Source organism: Castanea sativa, chromosome 6, assembly GCF_040712315.1.
Source record: "Castanea sativa cultivar Marrone di Chiusa Pesio chromosome 6, ASM4071231v1".
NCBI lineage: Eukaryota > Viridiplantae > Streptophyta > Magnoliopsida > Fagales > Fagaceae > Castanea > Castanea sativa.
In genome coordinates, this window is record NC_134018.1 from 13,635,504 (window position 1) to 13,654,936 (window position 19,433).

The following is a 19,433-nucleotide window of genomic DNA, read 5'->3' on the forward strand; positions in this document are numbered from 1 at the left end:
AAAATGAAAATAATAATGACATGTTGAATTATATTCCTCCAAATATTTATGATTCAGGTAATTGGAAAAATATTGACTAAAATTAATAAAATCATATTTAAAATCGACAATGTCCCAAGAAAGATTAAGTGGATTAACTATACTATCGATTGAAAAGGAGATGTTAGAATAACTTGAATACAAAAATTTAATTAGTCAATTTGCATCTCAAAAGGCAAGAAAAATAGATTTTAAATGAAATAGATTATAATATAAAAATATTAAATAAATATTAATTTAATTAATATATAAGTATAAAAAATGTCCTATTTTTAATTCTTGACTTAGGCCCAAAATGTCTAGGGCCGGCCCTGACTGTAAATAAAGGTAAAAGTTAGCTAAAATAGTACAATTGGACGCATAAATAGTACCAAAAAGTGCAGTGGATGCATGAATAGTAGGAAAAATAAGCTGAATAGTAAAATAAGTTGACTTCTTAAGTTTGAGCCAAATACATACTAAATCAGCTAATATTGAAGGACATGCCGAGGGTGTGGAATGTTAACGAATGACTAAATTGAGTACGATTAAAACTTAAAAGACTGAAATAACAAAATGCAAACTTAAAAAACTGAAATAAAAAGTGATGAAATTTAAATGGTGAGTTTTACAATTTGGCTTTTATTTTATTTTTTTAGGAGAATCCTTGTAGAACTAGCTGCCTAAAGCCACACATATATACATGAATCATGGATGTGGCTGTGGTTCATGGCGTAGCAAAAGGCACGGTCAATTTTCTAGTCACCACGTGATTCAGGTGGGAGGTTCTTCTAGCTTCTAGAAGTAGTATTATCTATAAATAGTGGAGTACGTAACCTCTTACTCCCAAATTGCCTAAAACGGTGTCGGTTGTTCTATATAATAAAATTTGGTAAGGAAAATGTATGCTCAAGTTTCAGCAGTAGCTTCCCCAACCAAAAATGATATGCCACAAACTGTTCGTCGATCAGCAAATTTTCAACCTAGCATTTGGGGTGATCGTTTCCTCACATATGGTGCTGAGTTCTTGGTAAAAATGTTTCTTTTAATTTATTAAGTTTTCATTTTGAGTCTGTGTATACATGTAAAGTAGAGCTTATTTTTGTGTTTTTCAATTCAATTTTTAAAGGGAAAATTATAACATACTTTCATATGGTTTGGCCAAAATTTAAGTTAACTACTTGTATTTCAAATTTGACACTTTACTTACTTGAGGTTAGCTCAATTATAGTTTCATAACCTATTTTGGTTAAATACATGACTAAATATGTAATTTTTTTCCACTTTTATAAGTCTCTCTTCCAAAAACACAAAGAAATATATAAAAATATAAGATCAAATAAGATAAAAATAATTTAGCAAAAAATTTGAATTATGAGATTTCAAACCACAAGTAGGCAATTTAAATTTTGATCAAATCTCAGATGGTTAAAGTGTCAAACTTCAAACCACAAGTAAACAATTTAAATTTCGGTGAAATCACATTCGGGTAAGTTGTAATTTGCCCATTTTTATATTTTGTTAATATTCGTGTAAATCCATTCATAAAAAATGACTAAATTTTACCTTGGTTGTTAAACATATCGTAACCCTCCTATCTCAAGTCTTAGGACAAGTTGTGTATTAAATTAATAAACTAAGCTTTTTATTGGAGCATATATGCCATCTTCAACTGATGATACAAAATGCAGGAAACTGAGGACAATTTGAAGCAACAAGTTCAGCAATTGAAGGAAGAGGTGATGTGTATGCTAACATCCCCGGTTGAGAAGACCTCACAAAAACTAAACTTGATTGATGTACTCCAACGCTTAGGCGTGTCTTACCATTTTGAAAATGAGATCGAATTTTTTTTGCAACAATTACACAGGACGCTTCTTGATCATGATAACCAAGAAAATGATGATGACCTTTATACTGTTGCTCTCCAATTTCGATTACTTAGACAACAAGGTTATTACATTTCATGTGGTAAGTTCCTCGTCTTCCTCTCTTTTTGTTGTCATTGAAAACGATTGTTTGTCTTTTTCAGTTTATACAATTCTGCTACCATTTATAAGGAAACTTAATATGCACAATAATTTTTATAGTAAATGTGGAGCTAGTGTCACATTTAATGTTTGTAATTGTACATACACCTAAATGTGCTCAAACATGAACTAGCCACATGAATTTTATATAATGCGCGTATGGTAGGATTGAGTTTAGGCCCATACTATTGAGCTAATATATTTTTTTAAAATTTTATATTATTCTACTCATTTCATGTAATCGTATCATGATGTAGACAAGTTCACCAAGTTCAAAGATAGCAATGGGAATTTCAAGGACTCACTTATCAATGATGTGCGGGCAATGTTAAGCTTGTATGAAGCCACACATCTCAGGGTCCACGGGGAAGATATACTAGAAGAAGCTCTTGTATTCACTTCCACAAATCTTGAGTTTGTAGCATCGCACCTAAGCACTCCTCTTGCAGCACAAGTAAGCCACGCCTTAAAGCAGCCTATCCACAAAGGACTACCAAGGTTAGAGGCAAGGCATTACTTATCTATCTACCAAGAAGATCCTTCACATGATAAAGTTCTTCACACCTTTGCAAAGTTAGATTTCAACATACTGCAAAAAATGCACCAGAAAGAACTTTCTGGCATTGCAAGGTTAGTTATTAATACATGTCAGAGTTGCAAGTGTTGAGTTAATATTTTTAAGCTTGAACATCACTGCACATTGACAACATGCATGATTCAATTAAATTGTATTTGTAGGTGGTGGAAGGAATTAAACTTTTCAAAGAAGTTACCCTTTATTAGAGACAGAGTGATTGAGTGCTACTTCTGGATATTGGGAGTGTTCTTCGAGCCTGAATATTTCCTTGCTAGAAGGATACTAACCAAAGTGATTGCCATGACCTCGACTATTGATGACATCTATGATGCGTATGGCACTTTTGAAGAGATTGAGCTCTTTACTGAAGCAATCGAGAGGTTAAAATTAATTAACATCTTAAGATCATTGCTTTATTTTTTTCATGGTTATAGATAAATTACCACACTTTCCCCGTCAGTTTATGAGTAAAATGTTATATTAGTGGAAGCTCTGATGACAAAGTATTTAACAAAACACGTGAAGAAAAACACTTTTATGTTGAAAATTGAATTAAGTTTGGTCAACGGGTATTTTTACTGCATTTGATAATAAACCATTTAACGACAATTTTTATACTAATTTAATGAAAAATTTAAAAGGTTGCAAAAAAAAAGCAATTATTTTTTTTATTTTCTCATTAAAAGTTTATAAAAATATTTTCTAAACCAATACTCTTAGAGTATCCATTAATACTTTACAAACTATAATGCTTGACTCACATACTCTTTGACTCTAGTGCACACACGGCACCATACTTTCACACCACACATTAGGTTTTTTATTTAATGTACTCACTCACTTAAATACACTTGCACACACCTCTAAAGCACACACCCCACTTCTCTAGAGACCAAGGTACTGACATCACGATGATTTTCTTTTCTTCACTCACAAATTCGGCCTTTTGGCTAAGATCAAGTGTTGTATCTGTTCTTATCAGTTTAATGTAAGTGTTGTAAGTCGGTATAAGTGAAACCGACATTGAATCTTCTAAGCCATTGTTTTACTGACAGCAATTTCACTAGGACTTCTATAGACTTCTTAGTTCTAGCTTCTTCCTTATTTCTTGCCCAAGACACCTTCAAGAACAATACAGAAAATTGGGGCTGAAATTTACTTCTACAAAAGAGTACCCTAGAGAGATATCTCAAAGAGAATTCCACAGAGAGAGATTAAAAAGAGAAACTCTAGAAATTTTTAGAGGCAATATTGATTTTTAACATAAAAGTCATATCTTATTTTATCATTGTTTTATTATTTCTCATGGTTTATAAGAATTTACCATATCTTAAAGCCTTAAATTCCTTGTAAATGATAAATCTAATCATTTTAATCTAACACTCGTTAATTATGTGAAGGCCCAAACACTCCCATAATAAGTATGGTCCAACATGTAAGGTTTTTAACTTTAATGTGTGGTAGAGTAGAGATATGGTTCCAATATAAAGTATCTTATGTCCAAAAAATAAGTCAGAATATGGTAAATTCAATCATTTGACCGTTCTTCCAACAATTAATCAATATATATATATGTGTGTGTGTGTGTGTAAAAGTAGAAACCTCAAGCGAGAGTACATGAGGTCTTATCATATGGTACTCTAATTTTGCATTTAGCTTTTTTTTTTTTTTTTTCTTTTTTATTATAAATTTTTTCTACCGCTTTTCATTAAATATTCTTTACTATTACTCAAAAGTTCACGTTAACTTATGTTGATATCCATTTTCGTAACACATATTTTACAAGCCCAATTCAACCAAACCCGACTTCCTTGTGGGCTCAATTCATATATGATATTATATTATATTTTTTTAAGTATGACCTAAGCCCAGGTGACTTACGGAGGAAATTGAGGAAGTGTAGTTTGGAGGGTATGGGTTGGTTCCTTTCAGAACTTTTGAATGAGCTCAACACATACGTGCTACCAAGTGGGCAAGGGACACTAGTAACACCTTAGACTCATGGAGGAGGTTTTGTACCCGAAATTTTCACCCCAAAACAGCTTTTATGCTCTAGGTGACTATGGCCCAAAGTTTCTGCTCAAACCCTTTTTTCCTTTAAAAATGGTTGATTCTCATTGGCCAACTTCAGCTGCTAGCCCTCATTCAGGTGAGCCTCCCAATGGTCTGAAACAACTGGAAAAAGGGAGCCAATGAGGGTTTAATCAAGCATTTCCCTTAATGATGTTAAAAGTAAGCCTTCCTTTTATCCAAACAAAAGCAAATCTGAACCAAACATTAGTTTAGCATCTTGGAGGTCCATAGCCTCATCTTTATCCTAAAATCCAGTCACTTAGAGCACCCAAAACTCAATATAAAAGGCCTCAATCAGATTCAAAACAAGGGGAATGACATTTTTAACTCTAAGAGTAACACCCCTTCTTAAAACAAGAGTCTCTCTTTAGCTAAAAAACCAACCAACCAACCATGTTTTTCCTGTAGAGTTGAAACTTCAGAGCAAAAACCCACTGAGTTAGGAAATATTCTCATAATTCTGAACCTTAGGGGTGGAAATATGGGTACAAGGGAACCTTCCCTCTCTTCCTCACAACCTCTCTCAATTTCCTATTCTTGCTGACAGTGGGTCAAAGTTTCAGACCTGTTGTGTTTTTATGCTTTTTCTGCACTTTTGTTAAGCCCATTCAGACAGCTAAAATTCTCGCAATTCTAAAGTATAGGGGTGGAAATATGGGTACAGAGGAACCTTCCCTCTCTTAACTTCCTTTTCTCGCTGATTGTGGGTCGAAGTTTCAGACTTGTTATGTTTTTATACTTTTTTTACACTTTTGTTATTAGCATTTTGATTATCTCTTGTCAAAGCACTATTAGCCTTTTGTTTATTATACATTTGGAATTTTTGGCCGTTCTCGCATTTTTGGCCCTTGTCGCAAAAACATCCCCGACAACTTATTTTTACTATTATCTCATTAATCTATCAATAATTGTTTGAATTTACACCACACATTTCTCTCTTCTTTACGCTTTTTAGCATACCCACTATTTTAGTATTAAAAGCAAAAGTACAAAAAAGAAGAAGTTAAGAACTAATAGTAATAACTACGTTAACTTTTTTTCAATGTTATATCATTAATCTATCAATAATTGTCTAAGCTTACACCACATATTTCTCTCATCTTCATGTATTTTAGCAAACCCACTGTTTTAGCATTAAAAGCAAAAGTAAGAAAAAAAAAAAAAAAAGAGGTTAAGGAGTAATAGTAATAACGAACTAGATAATAAGGCCATAGGGAGATCTAGAGAGATACAAAAATATTGTGGATTGTTAAATAAAATGTATTATTTTACTATTATCAAAATAAAAGACCTGAGTTTGACAAAACATTTGTAAGTGAGAGAAAGAGAAGTCTGAGGGGCTACCACCTCCATCTTATTGGCCTCCTACCACCATTAAGCCGCCAAGACCCCTATGAGTAATTATTATTATTTTCTTTTTTCACTTTAATTAGAGGCTTAAATATGATTTAAGTTTGGGTAATTTGGTTGGATAATTTTTATTTTGGGTATATAAGTAGAGAGAATATTTGGTGTGCAATGTAAACCATATTCTACAATTGTTTTAAATCATCTATAAAACACATGCATATGCACTTGCTCACACCTTGTCCTAATGTTGCACTATTGATTAGTAGAAGATGGTGAGAAAGTTAGACATACTTTCATTTCATGGTAAGCAATTTGGGAACCCAATACAAATCAGATAATTTTCATGGTTTTATTACTCTTTAGCATTTATTTTTGGTTTCATGAATTTTTTTATAAAAAATCTTACCTTGTGAATGCTACAAATGTGTAGTAAAGCTACTAAACTAATTTTTAATATTTCAAAATGTATATATTTTTTACTCTAATTTAGTTTACTTATAATCATCTTACATAAAATATCACAAAATTATCTATGCATGCGTCCCACAGGAACTTGCTAGTTTACATTGATTAAAAGAACCAATTGACACAGATTGTTTGCCTCCATATATTACAGGTGGGACATTAGTGCCATTGATCAACTTCCAGAGTACATGAAAGTGTGTTATCAGGCACTATTAGATGTTTATTGTGAGATGGAAGAAATAGTAGGTGAAAGAAGATCAGACCGTGTGAAATATGCAATAGAAGCAGTAAGTATCATAAATATAAATTTAGAATATTACCGTTCATTTAAGAGGAAAAAGGAAAGAAATTAAGAACGGTTGACTATGTTGTAAATTTAGTTAACGTGATTGTAAACTTCTCTTTGTATCAGATGAAGAATCAAGTTCGTGCCTACTTTGACGAAGCCAAATGGTTCCACAAAAAGTACATACCTAGAATGGATGAATATATGGAGATTGCACTTGCTACATCTGGCTATTCATTGTTAGCAACCACATCATTGGTTGGAATGGGAGACCTTGTTACAGATGATTCCTTCAAGTGGGTGTTTGGCAAACCCAAAATGGTTAGAGCTTGCACAGTGGTTGCCAGACTCATGGATGACAGAGTGTCACATAAGGTCAAACCATATGTCACTAAAACTATATATTAAAATCTAAAGTTCATAAAAAAATCTAATTAGATTTCAATTAGTTTGTAAATTAGATTTCAATTGGAGTCCAATTTTGCAATGCGTTCATCTAATTTTTTAATTTTTGTGCCAAGTAAAATATTAGGTACAAAAATCAAAGAGTCCAAATCTAATTAAATTCTAAATTATATATATATATATATATATAAAATATTGAGAAAACTATTACATATTTTTAGAAATATAAGTTAATACCATGTATAATTTAAACATCTTTTAAATAAAAGATATAAATTAAATTATGTAACGGTAATTATCTTTAATTGTACTCACATAAGTATAGAGTTATACACTAGTAGTTGTAATTTGGAAGCATGATTCGATCTATTACTATGATATTTGAATCACGTGATACCTTTCTAACATAATAATTCAATTAATTGTAGTTTGAGCAAGAAAGAGGACACGCGGCCTCGGCTATTGAATGTTACATGGCACAATATGCTGCCACCGAAGAAGATGCAATTAATGAGCTCCGCAAAGAAGTTACAAATGCATGGAAGGACATTAATGAAGAGTGCCTCTATCCAACTATTGTCTCCAAGCCAACTATAATGTCAATTCTCAACCTTACACGTGTGATGGATGTTGTGTACAAGGATGAAGATGGCTACACAAATGCGGGAGTTGTGCTCAAAGATTTTGTAACATCTTTGCTCATTGATCCTGTACCGTTATGAGCATGGACCTATGCAATATTGAAATAATAATAATTTGTCATTATAAATAAATTTATAATAATTTTATAAATAAAAAATAAAATAAATGTGTAACAAGTTTATAAGTTGGGATATTTATTGAAGAAAATATTTATAAATTTTAATAGTTTTTAATTGATTTTATACACAATTACACACATTCTCTCTCTCTTATACACAAACACACACGATTGATGACATCTCTAAAATGTAGCAAAGTAAGAGATTGTTTATAGATCGGTAACCTTGTTTATTGATAATTGCAAGTTAGATCACCATGGACCCGAACATGGTACGCCAAACATTGGGAGCTTGTTAGTTTGGACGATCTAATAACTCGTAGAGTAATGACTAAATCAAAATCAGGGGCTCAGTTGGAATGAAGATTCATGGAAACAAACGTCCTCATGGTTAAAGAATAAGCTTTATGTTCCTTGCAAGGTAGTCTTAGGACAATTGATTTGGGAATCTCGTACATTTTTAAAATTCTGGCCAAATTCCTATCCCAAATCTTAGCTTACTCTCCATTTGCACGTTCTGTTCACACCCTGCCTTAGTCTTGGTTCATGGTCAATCAGTGATCTCCTAAGCCTCGACACCATCATTTTATGGCCCACGCGTTAAGTATAGCCCTCCTAGGTAGTAGATCGGAGGTTGGAAGCTTGAGGTTGTGGGTTTGAGAGCGTAACTGTTGATTTGGGTTTAGAGTGAGAGAAAACAGGATATCAAAGGGAGAGGAGCATCACCGAAGTGGTGGTGGCTTAGATCAAGGTTCTGAGAAGGGAGACCACCAGTGTGGTGGTGGTGTTCGTTGTTTCTGGTGCCGGTTTGTCGCCAGACCGTCGAGCATGGCTGACCATGGTGGTTAGCCATGGAGGGTCGACTGGGAGAGAGCAGAACGTTAGAGACATGGAGAAGATTGTAGAACATGAAAGAAATGTTTAGGTTAAGTTGTTAAGAGCGTTAACACCCGGGATGCAAAGAAAAAAAAAAAAAAACATTTTTATTCTCAAACAGTAATTTATCTATTTTACTAATTCATTTTTCAGTTTTTATTTTTACATACAACTCAATAAAATAATACTAGCCTCATCACACGCGCTTCGCACGTGCGATGAGGCTTTTTTGAAGCTTTTTTTTTTTGTTAGTGGTCCTATTTTGTAGAAAGAAAAAATTGTGTTTTTTATTTTATTTTTATTAGTGGTCTTATTTTGTAGAAAAAAAAAACTGTGTTTTTTATTTTATTTTATGTTCTCTATATATTGAAAGGATTTAAAAAGTTAGTTATTGTGTTTTCAACTTACAAAAATACTCCTAATTTAATTAGCTTATTCTTATTCCTAAAAAATAAAAAATAAGGTTAAAATTGTAAATCAACAAAAACTAATAACAAAAAAGTGAAAAAATAAATTTTTTTTGTTAGCGGTCCTTTTGTAGAAAAAAAAACTGTGTTTTTTATTTTATTTTATCTTCTCTATATATTGAGAGGATTCAAAAAGTTAGTTATTATGTTTTCAACTTACAAAAATACTTCTAATTTAATTAACTTATTCTTATTCCTAAAAAATAAAAAATAAGGTTAAAACGGTAAATCAACAAAAACGAATAACAAAAAAGTGAAAAAATAAAAATTGTCCACAATCCCCACTTTCTCCTAAAAAAAACCATCCCACCTTCTAAAAAAAACTACCCTATGATTTTCTATTAAAAAACGCCTATCCCAAGTTCTGTAAAAAAAAAAAAAAAAAAAAAAAACTACTCCACCTTCTTTAAAAAAACTCACCCACGGTTTCCTTAAAAAATTAAAAAAAAAAAAACGGCCACATATCACATAAAAAAATAAAATAAAAAATAAAAAAAATAAAAACTAATATATATCATTTTTATTTTGAAAAAGTAATTTAAAAGTAGACAAAGTAATTTAAAACTTTATAGAAGAGTGGTCATGTTTTTTAGGCAATGTTTTAGTAGGAGTTAGAATTGTAGTTTTACCGAATTGTGCTTTAGTTTTGTCTCTACTTAAACTTAGGGGTGCAGGGGCATTTTTGAACTAAAAAAATAGGAATCCAAACAGAAAAGCCCCTTAAATAATAGTATAGATAAACTATCTAATGATAATAATAATAATAAAAACTACTCTCTTTTTCTTCACTCTTTTTTTCTCTTCACAGTTCACACACAACCACAAGATTAAAATAATACTTTTTCTTACCACCTATGAATGGTACGGTTGCATATATGAAATCTTACGGTTTATAGGTTACAAATTCTTTTAAATTTACAGACTCGGATGAAGTGAGTTTTGATTGGCCTGCTTGTAAAATAGCAAGCAGGGGGTGTTTGCCCCTCTCAATGCTAGTGGTCTAGGGAAGAAGACTTAAGAGAAAGGGGTTGTGCTAGACCTGACCTTGACTTTTGGACATTAACCCAGTCAGCCCATCAGCTTTTGAACCAAGCCCAGGTCCGAAACCCACCATTTTTTTTTTGTTTTTTTATTTTGCCAAGTCCCTTTAAGCCCACTTTTAATATTTAGGTCCCACCTTTTAAATAAGCCTAGGTCCACTTTAGTTTAAAATAACTTTTGGCCCACACTCTTAAATAAGGACCTTTAGCTTGTTTATTCTTTAATATCTTAAATGCCATCCATATTTTGACATTAACCCAGTTTTGTCATGTTTTTATTTTAATCCATGTTTTGTAATATTGCATGTTAGTCCACATTTTCTCATACTTGCATACTATGCCATATTTTGTAATATTTGCTTTTTGACCTGATTTTCCCCCCAAAACCCTGATTTAATCTCAAAAATTCCCAAAATAATAGTTTGAGCAAGAAAGAGGACACACTGCCTCCGCTATTGAATGTTACATGGCACAATATGGTGCCACAGAAGAAGATGCAATTAATGAGCTCCGTAAAGAAGTTACAAATGCATGGAAGGGCATTAATGAAGAGTGCCTCTATCCAACTACTGTCTCCAAGCCAATTATAATGTCATTTCTCAACCTTACACATGTGATGGATGTTGTGTATAAGGATGAAGATGGCTACACAAATGCTGGAATTGTGCTCAAAGATTTTGTGACATATTTGCTCATTGATCCCATACCGTTATAAGCATGTACCTATGCAATATTAAAATAACAATAATTTAATATGGTTATGTTCAAGATGTATAGCTCTAGAGTCTACACTCATCTGAACATAATGATTTGCCCTTGAACATATGAGATGGGTTCAAGTTACACTTGGTGTAACTCTTTAGAGTTACACATTTTTTAAACCATTAGATCTAAGTAGATCCAACAGTTAAAAAAAGATCCACTTTAATTCTAATATCTTTAATAGATCTCATTAAATATTCCTTATTTATTGTATCTCTATACCCAAAAAAAAATTACACGTATGACTCACTGTCTCTCTCTACGTTTGGTCTCACGTTTGTCTCTCCGTTAGTCTCTCTATTTTCTAACCTGCGTTCTCTCTCTCTCTCTCTCTCTCTCTCTCTCTCTCTCTCTCTCTCTCTCTCTCTCTCTCTCTCTCTCCTCCTCCTCCATTGCTCCTCCACTTCCACCTCTATATGTTGCCAGCAGAAAAAAAAAAAAAAAAACACAAGCTGGACTGTTTCTCCTTGTGAGTCCTCTGTTTTTATTTTTCCTTTCTTTTCAGTTGTGAGTGCTCTGTTTTTTTTTTTTTTTTTTGCTGGTCTGACTCTATGTGTTCTACGTGAAGCCAAGCTTAATCCTGTTGAGAGAAAATCACCATTGGTTGCTGCCAGAAAAAAAAAAAAAACTGCCAGAAAATTTCTAACCTGCGTTCTCTCTCTCTCTCTCTCTCTCTCTATCTCCTCCTCCATTGCTCCTCCACTTCCACCTCTATATGTTGCTGGCAGAAAAAAAAAAAAAAAAACCCAAGCTGAACTGTTTCTCTTTGTGAGTCCTTTGTTTTTATTTTTCTTTTCTTTTCAGTTGTGAGTGCTCTGTTTTTTTTTGGCTGGTCTGACTCTATGTGCTCTATGTGAATGCGTATTGAAGTTCTGACTCTATGTGTTCTACGTGAAGCCAAGCTTAATCTTGTTGAGAGAAAACCACCATTGGTTGCTGCCAGAAAAAAAAATGTTCTGCCATAGGTGTTCTTGATTTTTTAATTATTTGCTTTTCTTTGATTCCCTTTGATAATCATGTTGATCTATTTGATAATTACAGTTAAGTCCTTGATAAAATGGTGTATCTTGAGTGATTTTTGTACTCGGTAATTAGGAATTCATGGCCAATTGATTTCACAACTTGGGCTCATTCCTTTTGTGCTCCATCTGTTTGATAAAATTCCCCAATAAATTTTTTTTTCCATTTTAAAAAATTTGGGTGTGGTCTTTTCATGAAACTTAAATTAATGAAAAACATATAAATTTGTAATTTTTGAAGTCCAATCCGAATGTTGAGTTATTGGGGAAACACAAACAATAGATTTACATATCATATACCTTGTTGTCAGCATTCTCCAAAGGTAGTCTTCTTAGTATTTGAATTATATTCAACCTATTCTCCGGCTTGCTTGAACCTAAACGATTAAATAGAATTGGAATAATCCCTTCTTTATCAATCCATTCATTACTAACTTTTTCACTTCCAATTAACTCATTCAATCCCAAAAGTGCATATTTGAATTCTTCATCATTGCCATACTTGAGTTGCAACACAACATCACCAATATCAAGAGATTCAAGACTAATACTCTCCTCCTCTATTTCATTCACCACTTTCAACTCACTAACAAACTCCGATACCCAACTTGAACTAGGACTTGAATCCAAACAAAACCTTGCACTTATCAATTCTTTATGTAAGTCCCCAATCTTTTCTTTTAAATCTGTGGACACTTCAAGACTAGCTAAGAGCAATAGGCCTAGCGACCGGCCAAGATCATGAGTCACTTCCTCCACATGCTTAACAAATGTATCTGAATTGGGACTATGTACCAAAACCTTTAATTCTAATATCTTTAATAGTATCTCATTAAATTTGGATATGGTCTTTCTAGCATAAAAGAATTATATGGTTTTGGAACTAATCTTCCAATGACAATAATAGTCAATTCTGTGTAATGCTTCTATTGAATTCCTTATACTTTTCTAGACAGTATTTCATGGAGTATTTTTTTATATGTATTATGAAAATGATGGAGCTCCTTTGCCTCTTTTACAGGTGCGAATTGCGCAAGGTCTTGTACATACGGGGAAAGGCTTTCTACTCCTGGTATTGGAGTGTATCAAGACAAAGACTCAGGCAGAGTGGCAGAATGCCGAGACAAAGACTCAGGAAGAGTTCAAGCCAAGACTACCTAAACGACAGTGCAGTAAAAAGTGTAGTAAACAGAGCAGACAGTGCAGTAACTTAAAGCAGCTATACTACCTGTGATTTATATACATGTGTAATGATCTGATTGTTTGTAGAGACTAGTTCCACATTAATTCACTTTTGAACTAGTCTACGGTCGTTCAAATGTGGGGTTACAACACTTCTTGAACTATTTGTAATTATATGTCTAAAGTTTTGTATAAGCACACTTGTTTATAGTTAAATGCATCAAATTTATTGGTTTGGTTTGGTTTTATAGTCATCCCAATTGAATTCCCATGATTGATGGAGACTAAATGACAATCACAGTGCCATTGATATAGGTACAACTTCTCATGATTAACATAGTTACGGTGAAGGGACCCTTCAATTATTGGAAGTCATGTCAAATTTGGCTAAGGAAAGCAAATTGAACTTGTGCATTTTACGTGAATCAATTCTTTTAACTCTTTAGGCCTATTTGAAAAGATATGGATTTGTCAACTTTTTCATAGGAGTGGCACTCCCATGTTGCAATGATGAAGAATGGGAAGGATCAAGGTATATACCGCAGGTTGTATCAAAGATATGTAGACTAACTAAGATTCATAGGTATGATAGGACCAAGTTAACCAAGTTACACATTATGCAACTCTTTATGAATATCACACTAATCAATAACTTAAATTAAAATATTAAATAATTATACAATGGGATTGTATTGTTTTCATTATGCGTAACACATCAAATATTCAGTGCCTTAAAGTGCAGTAAAGTGCCTTAAATAAAACCATAATGCAGTAAATAAAACCACTAATGCAGTGCAGAAACAAACAGTGCAGTGCAGTGTAGTAAACAAATAGTTATACTAATGCAGTGCAGTAAACAAACAGCTACACTAATGCAGTGCAGTACGTGCAGTAAATAGTGCAGTAAACTGTGAACAGTGCAGTAGACAGTGCAGAACCACTGACGCAGTAACTTAAAACAGCTGTACTACCTGTTATTTAGAACCACAAACAAAGATAGACCATCCCTAAGAAACTGTTATTAAAAAAGCAAACACAAAGCTGCAGGTACCCCTTCAAAACAAGAGGTGGGCAGTAGAAAATCTTGAAAAAAAAAAAAAGAGGTATATGTCCTTAAACAACAATATTCCAACATAGGTCCTTACAAACACATTGTTAATGACATTAAATTGAAGCAAAAACAGTATTCCAACATAGGTCCTTAAAAAACAAAACAAAAAACCAAATAAAACTATTTCATCATGATTAACAACATAGGTCCTTAAACATAGTTCCACCTAGGAATGATCATTTTGTGATTCTCTTCAGCCACATGTACCTACACTAGAACAAAAAAAGGTGTAAGTAAATTTGAAACATGAGATATATATTATTACAATAAAAAATTCTTTAAAAAAAAAAGACTCGAAAAATATAATGAAAGAACTCACTTTATGCTAAATCATCAATATCATTATCATCAACCTCTGTAATGTTTTCTTCGTCTTGGTAATCACTTCCTTCGCCATTATATTGTTTACAAGTACGACGATTATGACCATAACCCCCACAAAGTTGACAAGATCATCTTTTTGTCATAGCACGAGCTAAGGATATTTCAAGCCCACCTTTAATTCTCCCACCAGGACCCTGTTTCTCGGTACTTTTCTTTCGACCTTTGGTTTGTGATACATGTGGATCTTTTATATTCAAAGGAACAATGACAGAGCAGTCTTCTACTTCAACAATGTCAGCTGATTCACCACTCTTGTGATGCATATCCATTTCATCATCTTCCTTATCTTCCAACAGTTCATTTTCCATTCCAAAAGCTTTCTTAAGGGTGTGGTCTAATTCTGAGATTATCATTTTATATATATCTTCAGATTTTTCAGCAAGGTAAGACAATTGACTTACACATTGACAAACATGGATGCTTCGTAAGGCTCTTGACATATGATGCTCATCCTCAAAGCTTGATCTATATTCTACACTTTTGAGTTCTTTATTTGCTTCTTTTGTCCAACGTTGTAGGATGTATTGGCTAGGAATCTGAAAAATATTTTTAACCTGGAAGATTAATAACATGTGCCTACAAACAATTCCCATAAACTCAAAAAGTTGACAATCACATTCACAAACTTTTGATTCCAAGTTCAGCTTCACAATAAATGCATCATCTGGATCAAAGGAACTTGTTACTTTGTACCTATAAAAAGTTCCATTTTTCTCAACCTTTTCCTTTGTAAAGTGATTACTACTCACCAATTCCTTTTGGAACTTGCTAAATATGGTTCTCGTGTATATAGAAGCAGCTTGATGCTCTATTTTTGAGCCAATTACCAAAGAAGGTGTTTTATGTCTTGAATCAAAGTCTTCCTTCCTTTCTTTCTTATAACGACTGTCCACTGCCTTTGCAAATTTGACCAAAAAATCCTTTAATGTAGTTCTTGAGTTAACAAAGGAGTCAAAGAACGCATTGATACTTTCACTTCTCTGGGTAGTGTTCATTCCTGCAAAGAAAGTATTTCTATTGTAAACCGGTACCCATGACTCTCGAATATTATATAATCCTTCAAGCCAATCATTTCTCTCCAAGCCATAAGTCAATATTATGCTCTTCCAAGCCTCCTCAAATTTTTCCACTCTAGGTGACTCACGTATGCATCTCTTCAAATCACGTTTGAATATTGACTTCTTATGATATATATGAGAAAGTTTCTCTGGAAATTTCTTCTTAATATGCCAAAGACAAAGACGATGACGAGTTCTTGGGAATACCTTTGCAATAGCTGCACCCATGGCTAAATCTTGATCCGTAATAATAGATTTTGGTTCCTTCCCCCACATTGCTTGAAGCCAAGTTTCAAACAGCCACACAAAAGTTTGTTCTGTCTCATCTTGCAACAATGCACAACCAAATAAAATTGATTGACAATGATGGTTTAACCCCGTAGAAGGAGCAAATGGCATATCATACTTGTTTGTTTTGTAAGTTGTGTCAAATGTCACTACATCCCCAAAGTATTGATAAGCCATTCTTGATCGCGCATCCACCCAAAAAAAATTAACCATATGGCCAACACCATCACATTGAATTGCATAAAAGAAATTGGAGTTCTGAGCTTGTTGTTTTTGGCAATAATCAAGGACAGCTGAGGCATCTCCAACATCTAGATTTTTTCCCCTAACATCTCTCAAGTGATTCCAACAATCTCTACTTGTAAATGTCTGGTCACCTACATTGAACATCATGGCAACTTTGCCTGTTGGAAGACCTTCTTCACCAAAATTTTCAACTAGACTCTTAGCAGCAGTAGACATTTTTTGGTGGCATTGGAGGTATGACACACTTTTTGGACTAATAATACCATGATTGTGGTTGTTGTCAAATCTCTTCACAACCCATTTCTGCAACTTATTATTCTTCATGACTCTAAGCATTGCTTCACATCCAGTTCTAAGACTTGAGCAACTTCTACGGGCCTTGTTTTCATCATCTCTGCTCAAACCACTGTCTAATGCATTTTTTGTTTTGCGCCGCCCTTCACTACAACATACATAAATACGACTTGTTACATTATCACTTCTGGCTGCTTTTTTACTTGTACGGATACGGATTCCAAAACCTTATTTTTTGGCAAATTCTTTGTAAAAAGTTTCAACATCATCAAGGGAGTCAAATTGCATTCCGACATATGGCTTGGATTTCAACTCACAATCACCAAAATCTTCAAGCGGTAACTCTTGCTCTGATGGTCTTGAATTGTTTAGGACATTATATAACTCTTCACGTTCCATTTGTGATTTAGTAACTATAAGAACCAATACAAATAATGAACACAAATAAAAAATATTCAAACACTTTAAATAAAAATTTTTAAAGTGACAAAGATATAAAAATGTACATAATCATAATCCAACACTCAAATTGTACTCCCAATAGAAACAGAGCACTCACAATACGTTAACGCGATTGGGGTTTTTTTTTTTTTTCTGGCAGCAACCTAGAACAATGGTAGAGGAGCAATGTAGACAATCAACAGAAAAGAAAGGAAAAATAGAAAAAGCGTACCAAACAGATTAATAGAAACAGTTTGGTTTGATTTCTTTTGATACCAAATAGAGTACTCACAAAAAGAAAGGATTCTACTTTCTTAGCAAACAAATTAATCGATAAAGCAAAACCCAAATAAAGAATTACATTAAAAATAAATAAAGAAAGAGAACAATTGACCTTGAGAGAAGAGAACCAACCTGCAATTGCTATGAGCTAATGGTGATTTTCTGGCAGTTTATTTATTTATTTTTTTTCTAGTAGCAACCATTGGTGATTTTCTCTCAATAGGATTAAGCTTGGCTTCACGTAGAACACATAGAGTCAGAACTTCAATACGCATTCACATAGAGCACATAGAGTCAGACCAGCAAAAAAAAAAACAGAGCACTCACAACTGAAAAGAAAGGAAAAATAAAAACAGAGGACTCACAAAGAGAAACAGTTTAGCTTGGTTTTTTTTTTTTTGCCGGCAACATATAGAGGTTGAAGTGGAGGAGCAATGGAGGAGGAGAGAGAGAGAGAGAGAGAGAGAGAGAGAGAGAGAGAGAGAGAGAGAACGCAGGCTACAAATTTTCTAGCAGTTTTTTTTTTTTTTTTTTTTTTTTTTTTTTTTTTTTTCTGGCAGCAACCAATGGTGAATTTCTCTCAATAGGATTAAGCTTGGCTTCACGTAGAACACATAGAGTCAAACCAGCAAAAAAAAAAAAAAAAACAGAGCACTCACAATTGAAAAGAAAGGAAAAATAAAAACAGAGGACTCACAAAGAGAAACAGTCCAACTTGGGTTTTTTTTTTTTTTTTTTTCTTCTGCCGCCAACATATAGAGGTGGAAGTGGAGGAGCAATGGAGGAGGAGATAGAGAGAGAGGGAGAGAGAGAGAACGCAGGTTAGAAAATAGAGAGACAAACGTGAGACCAAACGTAGAGAGAGAGTGAGTAATACGTGTAATTTTTTTTTTGGTCTAGAGATACAATAAATAAGGAATTTTTAATGAGATCTATTAAAGATATTAGAATTAAAGTGGATCTTTTTTTAACCGTTGGATCTACTTAGATCTAATGGTTTAAAAAAGGTGTAACTCTTTAGAGTTACACCAGGTGTAACTTGAACCCATCTCTCTCTCTCTCTCTCTCTCTCTTTCTCTATATATATATATATATATATATATATATATATATATATATATTTTGATGATGTATAAATTGTCAGTCAAGTTGGTTCATCCAGTGGCGTTGAATCCTCGTCACTATTCTTGCTAATGTAGAACAAAAGCTCTCCTAAACACGTGTTTAAATATATATTTTCAGTTTTTAAACGACATTACACACATTTTTATACACTTTTTCACTCACACGTATTTTCAAAAAATACAAACAACAACAATGTCACCAAACTATCTTGTCTTGCAAGATTCCAAATACGTAATTTTCTTCATTTTAAACAGATTCATATTCCGTGCAATTCCTGGTGCAATAGCTTTAATATCAGCTATGAATTAAACCTAATGCTCAGAAAATTGACACGTCATATATCCACGCTGGCAATCCGCGTGCTTCCATTTCTCTCCCATCTCTTCTCTTTTCACTTCAGCAGTTCAAGTTTTCCCTAATTTAAATTTCAGAAAAAAACTCTCTTGGAGATTGTAAATCCATGGCCGAATCTCAGGGGCCCTCAGCTCATCCCACACCACCACCACCATCGGTGATGCTTCCCGGTCTAGTCTTCTCCTCTTTCAAGGTTTTCTCGTAGCTCTCTCTCTTCTCATTGCACCCACACCATTGCCGTTGGCGGTGCTTATTACCGATGTCACCACCACTGGTGGCTGCTTGGTTTCCTTCTCTCCCTCTCAAATTTATTTTCTCTTTTATTTTTGTTTTTGTTCCAGTTTTAATTATTTTGATGAATAGAACTGTATGATTTTGTTTGGGTTTGAAAAATGGGCGTTTTGGTATGAGTCTGTTTTATTGTGTAAATACATGTCATTTTGTGCGCGAGTTATTGAGTGAGTGAAATTTGTGTTCTTGAGAGTGCTTAAACTAGTGTAAACACATGAAGTAGTTGAGTGCAGATCTTAAAATCTGGGT

At 33.5% G+C, this 19,433-nt stretch overlaps 1 protein-coding gene and 1 non-coding gene across 2 annotated transcripts; both read left to right on the forward strand.

Moving 5' to 3' along the window:
• Positions 1-919: 919 nt before the first annotated feature.
• LOC142641515 ((-)-germacrene D synthase-like) lies at positions 920-8,081 on the forward strand. The gene is made up of 7 exons (XM_075815949.1): positions 920-1,048; positions 1,710-1,989; positions 2,306-2,678; positions 2,787-3,005; positions 6,665-6,800; positions 6,926-7,174; positions 7,633-8,081. The coding sequence occupies exons 1-7, from the start codon at positions 920-922 to the stop codon at positions 7,924-7,926; spliced, it is 1,680 nt and encodes a 559-aa protein (XP_075672064.1). The 3' UTR covers positions 7,927-8,081.
• LOC142641811 (U2 spliceosomal RNA) lies at positions 3,558-3,751 on the forward strand. Its single transcript, XR_012845490.1, has one exon. It is a non-coding gene; the product is annotated as a U2 spliceosomal RNA (small nuclear RNA).
• Positions 8,082-19,433: the final 11,352 nt, after the last annotated feature.

Excerpts from the sequence above, each read along its gene's own strand:
- LOC142641515 (XM_075815949.1), top strand. The coding sequence starts at position 920 with ATGTATGCTCAAGTTTCAGCAGTAGCTTCCCCAACCAAAAATGATATG. Across the intron at positions 1,990-2,305 it reads AGGTTATTACATTTCATGTG|ACAAGTTCACCAAGTTCAAA; the intron begins GTAAGTTCCTCG and ends ATCATGATGTAG. Across the intron at positions 2,679-2,786 it reads GAACTTTCTGGCATTGCAAG|GTGGTGGAAGGAATTAAACT; the intron begins GTTAGTTATTAA and ends TTGTATTTGTAG.